This window comes from Oryzias melastigma, unplaced genomic scaffold, assembly GCF_002922805.2.
Source record: "Oryzias melastigma strain HK-1 unplaced genomic scaffold, ASM292280v2 sc00281, whole genome shotgun sequence".
NCBI lineage: Eukaryota > Metazoa > Chordata > Actinopteri > Beloniformes > Adrianichthyidae > Oryzias > Oryzias melastigma.
Window position 1 is genome coordinate 218,031 of NW_023416904.1, and position 13,177 is coordinate 231,207.

The window sequence follows — 13,177 nt, forward strand, 5'->3', positions numbered from 1 at the left end:
GTGGTGGGCTGCTCTTCGGGGTTTGGTCGGCCCTCCGGGTTGGGGTCCCGCGTTGGCCCTCCTGCCGCGGTGGGGGGGCTGCTCCTCTGGCTGGGCTGGGGCCTGCACTCTCTGTGTTTCTGTGCCTTCCTGCTCTTGGGTGTGGGGGGCCTCTGTGGCGGCCCCGCATGCCCTGGTCTGGGTGCTTGGCGGGACTGCTCGGCGGGCGGTTTCTCTCCGCGGCTCCATGGCGGGTGTTGGGGGGTCTTGGCTGCAGCTGCTGAGCTCGCGGGGGTCTTGGCGTGGGGATGGCCGGGCGCTCTCCCCCCGAGTACATTCCATCACCATCCACCTCAGCGAAACATAAACACTCACCTGACCACAGGTGCCAGCTCACCTTAGCACTAATGTTATGTGTGACAGAATGAAGGCTTTATCTGAATGGGTTTGTATGATGGAGCGTGTGAGCTGCTGTTACAGTTAGATTGAGTACATTATGTTTATTTTAAATGTGGACACTATTTTGGCCAACACGTGTGTCTGTGTGTAACTATAGAGTGTGTGTGTGTAGACAAGCCCCGCCCATTCTAGTTTATCACTTAGTCCTGGTTGTTTAATGATGTTGCTTCTCTCTGTTGCCATCCTCTTCTCCCCCTCCCCCCCGACCTCTTCCTTTTTTCCGTCCGGTCCAACAACAAAGAAAAATAAATAAATAAAATAAAACATAATCAATATAAATAAAGTTTAGCATTAAATACAACAGGGGTTTATACTCAATAAATCCCTGTTGTGACAGTAAAATCTGCCCAACACAAGAAGCTCTCAGCCCGCATGTGTTGGCTCAGCTGTTGGACAGGACAAGTTAAAAAATATATATATATATACAGTGAGGGAAAAAAACTATTTGAACCCCAGCTGATTTTGTAAGTTCGCCCACTAAAAAAGAAATGATCAGTCTATAACTTCAATGGTAGGTTCATCTGAACAGTGAGAGACAACAATGACAAAAAAAATCCAGAAAAATGCGTTTCAAAAAAAGTTATAAATTAATTTGCATTTCCATGAAGGAAATAAATATTTGATCCCCTATCCGTCAGCAAGATCTCTAGTTCCCAGGTGGGTCTTATACAGGTAACAAGCTAACATTGACCTCTCAGCTCGTTACCTGTATAAAAGAGACCTGTCCACAGAAGCAATCTGTGGTGGGGTTCTTCTTGAAGTGAGCCAGGAAATAAGATGAGCCAGGTCTTAAATAGGTAATGGGATTTTATTCTTCCCCAGAAAAGAAACAGAGTTACAAACACTGTTTGGGAGCGCCTGTTGCCACCACTGCAACCATGACTGCTCTGCCCTCAAACTGGAAAGTTCTCCCCTTATAAAGGCTTAGCCCCTCCCACACGCCAATTAACCAAACATTTCTTCAACAGAAAATTCAGCCTTATACCTGGAGAAAACATAACCTAAAATGAAGAAATAATTAATCATGGCTTTAACAGAAACAAGTATGAAATCAGAAGCATTATGACAGAAGAAAAAGGAAAAAAAAAACTTACAATTCTGACAGGTGACATCACTTCCTGTTTCCTATATGTATGATGATGTCTACAATGCTCTGGTTGGAATGTTTGTGGTGGGAAGCCTGGATGGTAAGTAACATTCTATTTAAAACTAAGTGTGCACCCTTAGAGTTGAATAAAATGTGGGTGTGGTGAAAGTTAATGAATCGTGTACCTGGATGTATGCATGTATCTGGTGTAAACTATAAACTAAGTGACTGAAAAATGACAGGATAGAAGGAGAAAAAAAAAACAATTCAAGTCTTCAGGCACTGTCCTGCAACCTGTGACGCTGCTTCGTCACACAATCAATCAATCAATCCAGATGCCAAACTCTGCACCATGGCCAAGACCAAAGAGCTTTCCAAAGATGTCAGGGACAAGATTGTCGACCTACACAAGGCTGGAATGGGCCACAAGACCATCGCCAAGCAGATGGGTGAGAAGGTGACAACAGTTGGTGCAATTATTCGCAAATGGAAGAAACATAAATTAACTGCCAATCTCCCTCGGTCTGGAGCTCCATGCAAGATCTCACCTCGTGGAGTTTCAATGATAATGAGAACGGTGAGGAATTAGCCCAGAACCACTCAGGAGGAACTTGTCAATGACCTCAAGGCAGCTGGGACCATAGTCACCACAAAAACAGTTGGTAACACACTACGCCGTGAAGGACTAAAATCCTGCTGTGCCTGCAAGGTCCCCCTGCTCAAGAAAGTCCATCTACAGGCCCGTTTGAAGTTTGCCACTAAACACCTGACTGATTCGGAGGAAGACTGAGTGAAAGTGTTGTGGTCAGATGAGACCAAAATTGAGCTCTTTGGCATCAACTCAACTCGCCGTGTTTGGAGGAGGAGGAATGCTGCCTATGACTCCAAAAACACCATCCCCACCGTCAAATATGGAGGTGGAAACATTATGCTTTGGGGGTGTTTTTCTGCCAAGGGGACAGGACAATTGCACCGCATCAAAGGGAGGATGGATGGGGCCATGTATCGTCAAGTGCTGGGTGAGAACCTTCTTCCCTCAGTCAGGGCATTGAAAATGGGTCGTGGTTGGGTATTCCAGCATGACAATGATCCAAAACTCACGGCCAAGGCAACAAAAGATTGGCTCAAGAAGAAGCACATTAAGGTCATGGAGTGGCCTAGTCAGTCTCCAGACCTTAATCCCATAGAAAATCTGTGGAGGGAGCTGAAGGTTCCAGTTGCCAAACATCAGCCACGAAACATTAATGACTTGGAGAGGATCTGCAAAGAGGAGTGGGCCAAAATCCCCCCTGAGATGTGTGCAAACCGTGTGGCTAACTACAAGAAATGGCTGACCTCTGTGATTTCCAACAAAGGTTTTGCCACCAAGTACGGAAGCACGTTTTTCAAAGGGATCAAATACTTATTTCCTTCATGGAAATGCAAATTAATTTATAACTTTTTTTGAAACGCATTTTTCTGGATTTTTTTTTGTCATTGTTGTCTCTCACTGTTCAAATGAACCTACCATTGAAATTATAGACTGATCATTTCTTTTTTAGTGGGCAAACTTACAAAATCAGCTGGGGTTCAAATAGTTTTTTCCCTCACTGTATATTGATGTGTGATTCCTTCCATGACAAATGTGGACAAAGGTGGACAGGATTTTATGTCTGTCATGTACATTAGTGAAACTCCAAAATCAATGATAATAAAAAGTTTAGCGCACTGTCTTGTGGGGTCCAGATGACCCCACTTTTAATGTAAACAAGCCAAGGAGAGCAGAGCAGAAGTGTTAAGAACAAGTATTCCAGTTATAAAAAATGTGTTTGTAGGAGTATATTTGAAGCTGCAGCAGCCCTGTGGAGTCTAGCATTATAAGAGGACATTATCAGAGATAGATTTTCAGCAACTTTTAGAAACTTTAATTAATTAATTAAATTAGCAGAGCAATGTGAATTTAGAAATAATTTTGGATTTCATTCTGTGTTGAAGAAAACTCAGAACATTTGATGAAGATCAGAAATGGACAGACTATTTTCAGTAACTTGTCAGGTGGTGCATGGTGATCAATTCAGCACTTTCTTCATTAAAAAAAAACACTTCAGCTAGTGTTACAACAACTGTGTTGGATAGATGTAAAAACACTATAAACATTTGTGAGCTTCAGTATGGTTTCATGCCAAGAAAGAGCACTATGCAATATTTGCTTTGAGGATGTTGATAGAGAAGTACAGAGAAGGTCAGAGAGAGCTCCACTGTGTCTTTGTAGATCTGGAGAAAGTTTATGACAGAGTGCCCAGAGAGGAACTATGGTATTATATGAGGAAGTCTGGAGTGACAGAGAAGTATGTCCGAGCAGTGCAGGACATGTATGAGGGCTGTAAGACAGAGGTCCTCCCTCATGCTTTGGTCTGCAGCTACTGCATCCTCACTGCAGCTAACACTTCACATCTGCTGAACCAGTAAAGTCCAGTTTCTGACTCACAGACTCTGGTTCACATTAGAAACTGATTCACACAGAGAAATGCCCTCAGAAGGAACCTAGTTAATCCTTCAAGAGAACAGAAGACTGAGATATTCTTACACTCTGGACCATTGATCTCCTGACAGAAGCTTTGCTGTGGTCCAGGTGAAGAATCATCTAGAACTTATTCAGTGTCTTTATTAACTGGTCTACATGACTAAAGTTGTGTCTCTTTTCTGAGAATGGCTTTTATGCAGCTGGAGTTTTTTTATTTTTTTTTTTTTGCATCAGCACTGTCACACACTTAGTGGGACTTTAACATAACTTCACTGTGCTCTATCTGATACTTTCTTCTAAAAAAGATATAAACAGACAACATGGAAAAATAGTTGAATGAAAGCTGACCTGAGACTCTCCAGTTTACAGTGTGGACTCTCCAGTCCAGCAGACAGAAGCTTCACTCCTGAATCCTGCAGCTTGTTGAAACTCAGATCCAGATCTCTGAGTCTGGAGGTTTGAGAGCTGAGAACTGAGGACAGAGCTGCACAGCTTCTCTCTGACAGATTACAGTCTCTCAGTCTGAAGAAAACAGAGACGGACAGCAGTTATTGAAACTTTTGTTTTTCACTCTAATTCATTTGTTCATTAAAGATGATTTTCATGAGTTCTTACAGAGATTTGTTGGAGGCTTTGATCACTGGCAGCAGCCTCAAAAGAGCCTCCTCTGAACGAGAGTATTTCTGCAGGTCAAACTCTTCCAGATCTTCTTCTGATGACAGTAAGATGAAGACCAGAGCAGACCACTGAGCAGGAGACAGTTTATCTGTGGAGAGACGTCCTGAACTCAGGAACTGTTGGATCTCCTCCACTAGAGAACCATCATTCAGTTCATTCAGACAGTGGAACAGGTTGATGCTTTTCTCTGCAGACAGATCCTCACTGATCTTCTCCTTGATGAACTGGACTGTTTCCTGATTGGTCTGTGATCTACTTCCTGTCTGAGTCAGCAGACCTCGTAGGAGACTCTGATTGGTCTGCAGTGAAAGACCCAGGAGGAAGCGGAGGAACAAGTCCAGGTGTCCGTTTGGACTCAGTAAGGCCGTATTCACAGCACGCTGGTAGAATTGGACTGGACTGCTTTGTCTTTTTTTAAAGATCTTAAAATGTTTCTGTTGTTCTTCCTCCATGAGGTTGAGTCCAGAGGTGATGAAGGTCCGGTGGACATGCAGAGCAGCCAGAAACTCCTGAACACTCAGATGGATGAAGCAGAACACCTTGTCCTGGTACAGGCCTCTCTCCTCTCTAAAGATCTGTGTGAACACTCCTGAGTACACTGAGGCTGCTCTGATATCGATGCCACACTCTGTCAGGTCAGATTCATAGAAGATCAGGTTTCCTTTCTGCAGCTGCTCAAAAGCCAGTTTTCCCAGAGACTCCATCATCTTCCTGCTCTCTGGACTCCAGTGAGGATCTGTCTCAGCTCCTCCATCATACTTGACCTTCTTGACTTTGGCCTGAACCACCAGGAAGTGGATGTACATCTCAGTCAGGCTCTTGGGCAGCTCTCCTCCCTCTCTGCTCTTCAGCAGATCCTCCAGAACTGTAGCAGTGATCCAGCAGAAGACTGGGATGTGGCACATGATGTGGAGGCTTCGGGATCTCTTGATGTGGGAGATGATCCTGCTGGCCTGCTCTTCATCTCTGAATCTCTTCCTGAAGTACTCCTCCTTCTGTGGATCATTGAACCCTCTGACCTCTGTCACCATGTCAACACACTCAGCAGGGATCTGATTGGCTGCTGCAGGTCGTGTGGTTATCCAGAGGCGAGCAGAGGGAAGCAGGTTCCCCCTGATGAGGTTTGTCAGCAGATCACCCACTGAGGTGGACTTTCTAGGGTCATTTAGGATCCGAGTCTTGTGGAAGTCCAGAGGAAGTCGACTCTCATCCAGACCATCAAAGATGAAGATGACCTGGAAGTCTTCAAAGCTGCAGATTCCTGCTTCTTTGGTTTCAGGGAAGAAGTGATGAACAAGTTCCACCAAGCTGAACTTCTCCTCTTTCAGCACATTCAGCTCTCTGAAAGTGAATGGAAATATGAAGTGGATGTTCTGGTTGGCTTTGCCTTCAGCCCAGTCCAGAGTGAACTTCTGTGTTAAGACTGTTTTCCCGATGCCAGCCACTCCCTTTGTCATGACGGTTCTGATTGGTTCTTGTCTTCCAGCTGGGAGTTGAAAGAGCTCTTCTTGTCTGATGCTGGTTTCTGCTCTGTCTGCTTTCCTGGATGCTGCTTCAATCTGTCTGACCTCATGTTCTTCATTCAGCTCTCCAGTTCCTCCCTCTGTGATGTAGAGCTCTGTGTAGATCTCATTCAGAAGGGTTGGGTTTCCTGCTTTAGCCATACCCTCAAACACACACTGGAACTTCTTCTTCAGACCAGATTGGACTTTATGTCGACAAACTGCAGCAGTCAAACCTGTATGAAGACAACAAAAAGAGTAAATACACTCTGCAGCCTGAATGATGAGGGTTTGAATGCATGTTGTCCCATATGTTGAGACATCAGTAAATCTTCATTTATCAGCAACTGAAACCTTCAGAGAAATCCTCTTACTGCTCTGCAGTCGATCAGCCAGCTCCTCCTGCTTCATTCTCCTCAGGAAGTTCTCTGTGATCTTCATCAGTGACTCTCTGATGCTCCTCTGCTCTTCATCTTCATCCTCCTCCTCATCCTCCCTCTGACTCAGAAGCTTCTGGATCTTCTTCAGCTCCTTCTTCACAAAAGTGACAATGTTGTCCTCCAGCAGCTGCAACAGAATTCTAGATGAATGAGCCAATCAGAGTGAAGTCATGGAGCCAAACATCAGCTCCATGTTGGACACACTGACAATCCACTGGTCTCCAAAGTGCAGCATGGAGATGACTGTGGACAGAATGATGGAAAAGCAGTTGTTGTTCATGTACAGACCAGAAAGATGGAGTCCAGCTGTGTTTGATGCTGCTGGACAGACGGACCACTGGGAGTGTCTGAGCTCTGCTGGTCCACTCTGTGGAGAATCAGAACCATCAGATCCATTCTGTCTGTGCTGGGAGAATTCAAATAAAATTAACTTGAGTTAGATCAGTTCACAAAGTCACAGCTAGAATGTTACACAACCAAGTCAATCCCTAAAAACATTACTGTAAAAAGAAATAACAAAAATATCATGTAAACATGTTTACAGTGACTTTGTTCCAAAATTTGTGGTTACATTTACTCAGACCCTCCAGGATTTTGTGGCTGATATTTATGATTGTTGTGGTCTAAAACGCCTGATGAAAATGCTTATTTGAAAAGTTGCAACAAAAGTTGCAATGTTTTCAAAAATGCATTTTTTGTAAAGCTCCTAAAAATAAATGTTAATTAATACAGAGGAGATGACAGATCCAAAGTGCTTGGGTTCTGAACACCAGGATCTTTGTCAAACCACTTGGTTGACTAACCTGGCTAAGCGACTGCAAATCAAATCAAATCAAACTAAATCTTTATTTATAAGTCACTTTTCATGGCCCGCGCCAGCTCAAGGTGCTGATCAAAAGCATTAAAGACTTCTAGAACTGTGAGATTACGAACGTCTGAGCTTTTATTTTAAAGCAAAATAAGTTTGAAATGTGATTTCAAGAAAACAACGCCTAGAATTTACCACTTCTGAAGGTGAACTTTGACCGGATTTTCAGCTGACCTGCAGATAACTTGAGCACAATTTACTTGATAAGATATCAGCTGAAGGACAATGGACCCAAACAAAGTCTGCAGTCATAACAGTGAGGAGAACTCATGAACTCCGTTCACAGCTGTAAAACAGGCAGCAGAAGAAGGATTACTTTAGTCTTGATCCTGTCGCTAGACTTGGTTTCCCAAACTGTGATCTATCACTGTTTTTCTTATTTTAATGAAAACAATCTGCACATATTTTTTATTTGTTCTCTTTCTCCTAAAGTGTGATTTATGACTGATCTCTAATGAAAATATTCTGCATACATTTTCGTTTTTTTAAAATAATATATTTAGGATATTTTTCAATTGACTAATATAGTTGATGTATTTTTTCTTATGATAATTAATGATTATCATTGGAGGAACTCATTTGCATTGATTAGTGCCGGTGGTCTGGAATATATTCAGATGATTAATAATCATCTGGGAATGTTTTGGACTTTTTGTATTTTTTAGTGTAGATTATTTTTTATGATAATCATCTGAATATATTTAGATTTTTGGAACTGATTGATATAAATGAGTTGTCTTTGATATGAATCTAAGACAAGATCAATAAAAAAATATACTGTGGATGTTTAAAATTTGATCACATCACTGATCTTAGAGATCCTCAATAACCTGAATCTATGATTGTTGGGTATAAATATTTGATAAATCCTGAACCAGATGTTTAATTCGTGTAAAAAAAAAAAAGGTAAGGTCCAATCGAGGTGGGATTATATAAATTTGCTTCCTCCACTCCCTGTCAAGTAATCTACTTGTGATTGATTATGTGTGTGTCTATTGTATGCATTATTACCTTATTGCATGAAATAAACCATTTCATTCATTCATTCCTCTCTGCTCACAATAACAAAAATATTTGTGTATTGATTTAAACGAGTGGTCCCCAACCTTTTTTGGACAATATTTTTTACAGACCAGTCGAAAATGAATGGTTTGTGTTTTTAAGCTTATTTATTTATTTATTTATTTATTTTTAAGCTTATGAAAGTCTATTTTCAAAATAAAACGATAGTACAAGAAACTTTGTTTAAAAAAGTCTAAAGTTATTAGTAGATTTTTTAAAAATAGATTATGAAGATTCATAGAAACAAAGTTGTTGATTTGCATAAATTGTTTCCAATTTAAAAAAAAAATCAATAAAAGAAACATTGAATGTTATTTCTCACCGCATAGAATACAATTTTAACAACCAATCCAGGCTATGATTATCTTTCAGGGAAAAAAGATTGATCATATTTTGTTTTTATATAAATATTCATTCAACCAATTTGACATTTTATAATTAAAAAAGCTAAAGGTATAATCTCATGATCACTGGATCAAGGACGTGAAAAAAAAAAAAATTTTTTCCTAAATCTTGAAAAGCAGAATCGAAAAAAAAAAAAAAAACAAATCAACAAACGGTCAGAAAACTCTAGTTAATTCAGTTCAATTTTATTTGTATAGCCCAAAATCACAAAGGAAATTTGCCTCATTGGGCTTACAGAGTAACAGAGTAACACATTAATGACAGTAATTTATATAAATATAGATATTTCATTTGCATCATTAAAGGCTGTAATTGAATCGTTGATCCTGAATTTATCCAGTTTATTAAAAGATCCTTTAAAACAGAAGAAACAGATGTTGGTGTAATAATAATGATCTCTGGAGGGTCAGCTGACCTGAATGAATTAATAAAGTTTTTGCACATTTATGAAGAACATCAGAGAGACATTGTTAAAAGATTCTATAGAATCTATCTCAGCTGGTAGTTGAACAAAATGAATCAATGGTTAATCACTTTAATTTCTACATTAAAATGACATCATTGGAGGCCAATCACTTTATTGCTAGACGATCATTAAACATTAGTTCTGGTTTTGTGGACCTAAATAGAGGACTCAGAGATGCAGTGGATGATTGTCAGTCAGTATTAACATTATAAAGGAACTATTCTTAACATATTTGACAAAACAGTTTATTTTATGATCCAAACATTTGTCCAGATCAGAAAATGTTGAAATATTCATTTTTGCTTAAAGTTTCTCCAACATCTCTGATTTCAGAGACTCTTAGAAGATCAACTGAAAAGATCTGATCACACATAATGATCCAAGAGAGTCTGATCAGAGAGATTAAGAACAGAACCAGAACTCAAGTCATTCATCTGAAAACTATTGATCATCTGAACCCAGACTCCTTTAACTCTGACAAACACTTACTGTTCCACTGCTGAACTGATGGACTTGAAGACAGGATTATGATCCTTTGATCTGTCACTCCTTTTGGACACACAGCTGGATCCACATCCAGATCTCTGTTGGATCCTGATGGCAATACATTTGTTTTATTAAAAACTAAGTTATTTTGTTATGGAGGTGCATCTGATTATTTTTCATGTTTAAACTATTGAACTCAGATAATAAACAAACTGATCTGTTAAAATTGTTCTGACAACTGTGACACAGCATACATTTATTTCAGTTACATTTATAGCATGTTTTGGGCAAACACTTACTGTTCCACTCCTGAACTGATGGACTTGAAGACAGGATTATGATCCTTTGATCTGTCACTCCTGTTGGACACACAGCTGGATCCAGATCCAGATCCAGGTCCAGACCCAGGTCCAGATTGGTTCCTGTGAAGAATGGCGGTTGCTGGTGTGAGTGCTGAGCTCTGACATGGAGAAGAGTCCTGGACAGTTAGAGATGTTCATCTCACCTCTGAGCTTTGCTCTGGCTCTCATCTTCCCCACACAGAGTGCTTTTAGAGGGAGGGGCTCCCTCCTGTGTGTCCTTCCACTGATCCATGATGCTGGAGTGACTGGATCCACTGGATCAGCTCACACACACCTTCTTCCAGCCTTCATCTGCAGAGGAAACCCTCATCATCATCAGCTCTGATCCTCCTTCACTAACAGATCAGCTGCTCCTCCACTGATGGGCTCTTCTCTTGTGTTTCCTCTCAGGTTCAGGTGAATGCAGTCAGACAGCAGTGTGGGACATAGGAAGCTGCTGAACATCAGCTGCTGCACTTCTGCTCTCCCTCCACCAGATGGAGACATGGAGCTGCAGCAGCAAACTCTCCATGATGGAGCAAAATTTCACTCATTCACTCACTCTGACAAACAAACAACAAACTTCCTGTTCCTACTAGGGATGCAACAATACAACTTGTTCACGGTTCGATACGTATTGAACAAAAAAAAAACAAACAAAAAAAAACTGAAATCCTACTATTCCACAGATTATGATGTTATGAAACATCATAAAGAAATCAGATTTTTTTCAAGCGGACAGCTCTTGGCACTTATTGCAGAATAAATATAACTATTGTAAACTTGTAAACATTACAACTTGTAAACAATTTAATCAAATGTAAAAGTGCCTCAGTCCTCAGTACCTGTAAACATGAATATAATAAATTCCATCAATCTAAGCTGTGCTCTTAAATCTTGACATTCTACAGTACTGCACTATTGGTGCCAGTGTGAGGACCGTCATATAATGAACATTTACAGAGATTTAGTTCTCTGTTACCTGGAAAGTCCAGCTGTATGAAGAAAATTGTGCGTTTTCACCAAGTCGTCTTCAATCTTTTTGTGCGCTTGATCATTAAGCGAAGGTATATTTATATATATATATACATATATATTTCTGTGAAATATGGACGTGCTGGTACACTATATTGTGCGTCAACTGTTTTCATTAAATGACAAAACCCCTCATTATCAAACAGTGAAAAAAGACTGCAGAGTTTCAGTAAAAACACTGATGGAGTCAGAGTCTGCTGCTCCTCTTCCTCACAGATGAGATCACATAGAAACATCACTGCCTTCATCATGAAGGAGAAGACAACAGAAAACACAAAGACTCACCATGAAGAAGAAGGAAGTTGGAGACGAGGTCTCCTCCTGCTCCATCATGGAGAAAAACGAAAGTTACTCATGTTACTTATGTTCTCTTAATCAGCAGAGACGCTTCTTCAAGCTCCGCCTCTTTCTTGTTTCATGCTGATTTCAGGAGAAAGACTTGGTTTTATTTATTATCAAGGGATGAAAGTCCAGATCTGCGTCCTCATTTCCTGATTCAGGAACACCTGAACAGAGCTCCGCCCCCTCTATGCTTGTTTGTTTTAGCCTCCTCCTGTAATCAGACACCTGAAAGAGTCTCTATTCTTTATACGAAATGACATCAGTGTGTTATCAATCAACTTGGGACACGTCAGGACTTCGTAGGTGAAAAACAGAAGAGAGTAAAATAACAGAAGAATGTGAGTAAAATCACAGGTAAAGTATCAACAAAGACTGCAGCTGAACTCTCACCATGTCACACATCTGCTGTCTGCTTGTTCAAATCTCCTTCCAGGTTGTGTGTAGAAATGAGTGTGTGTTTGAAAATGTTCTGTCTGACTGTTAAAGACCCGCAAAAACACAACATGGCAGCAACTGTCACCACCAGAACCTCAGGAACCAGAGACTTCTGCTTTTCTCCTTCAATGTGAATTATGTGAACAAAGAATTAAAACAGTGAATTTGAAAATGTGTGAAGAATCAGCAGATAAAAGACACAAAAACAAAGAGTTTGTGGCATAGAAAGAGTGAGTTGAAGTGTTCTGAAACCACAAACTGAGTTTAAATCCGAATCAGAATCAGATCTTTGTTCAACCTTAATGTCCCAAAACACCTCAAAGAACAGTCTGAAAACATCACCAAGTCTGACTTTGATTGTTGCTGTAAATGTTAAACACGTGAATATAAAGAACCATAGAAATATATAACTAGATCAGGGGTCTGCAACCTTTAATAGTAAATGAGCCATTTGGGCTTTTTTCTCACAGATCAAAACCTCGCAGGAGCCGGTAAGTCTTAATTCACCTTTTTAAAAATTCAGATGCATTTATATTGTTGATACTTTTTAAAACATATAAAATGCGTTTCTCATCTGTGGGCATAAATAAACAGAAATAGATGGTGTAAAAGACTTGTTTTCTACATATGAAATTAGTTTTTACTTCCTTTCAAAATAAAAGACACCCTCTGTCTCATAGGATCATCCCACTAAATCCTTTTCCCTACTTACTGCTGTTGTTAACCTTTGGAAAAACACCTTTATTGGTTTATCCTTCAATAGGAATAGCATCTAAAAGCATATTTTCTTGACAACTCCTTTCTGTATAACCACAATAAACAATGTTGTGGAGCATAAAATATGTGCTTTAAACTCATAAAATAAGATATAACTTCACAAATGTCAGCAGAGGTGTAAAAAACAGTTTCTTACTGTTCTATGAGCACCTCAGCCATAACTTTATGAACCTATCTAACCTAAGTTTTAAAAAAAGCTAACTATATGACAATTAAAAGTCCAACCTCTTTTCTTTCTTCACCCAGAGAGCTAATATTGAGGGTTTGAAGAGCCACATGTGGCTCCGGAGCCTCAGGTTGCAGATCCCTGAA

General features: G+C 40.2%; 2 protein-coding genes across 2 annotated transcripts in view; both read right to left on the bottom strand.

The window, feature by feature from the left end:
- The window catches only part of LOC112138195 (NACHT, LRR and PYD domains-containing protein 12-like), a 55,241-nt gene extending 50,736 nt beyond the window's left edge, over positions 1-4,505 (bottom strand). Inside the window, exon 1 of the mRNA XM_024260763.2 lies at positions 4,377-4,505. The gene's annotated coding sequence lies outside the window, so the exon portion shown is untranslated. The remainder of the gene's footprint in view (positions 1-4,376) is intronic.
- Positions 4,506-4,639: 134 nt separating this feature from the next.
- On the bottom strand, positions 4,640-11,641 carry LOC112138191 (NLR family CARD domain-containing protein 3-like). Its single transcript, XM_036210893.1, has 3 exons — positions 11,597-11,641; positions 6,583-6,766; positions 4,640-6,444 (listed from the first exon to the last, which is right to left on the bottom strand). The coding sequence occupies exons 1-3, from the start codon at positions 11,639-11,641 to the stop codon at positions 4,640-4,642; spliced, it is 2,034 nt and encodes a 677-aa protein (XP_036066786.1).
- Positions 11,642-13,177: the final 1,536 nt, after the last annotated feature.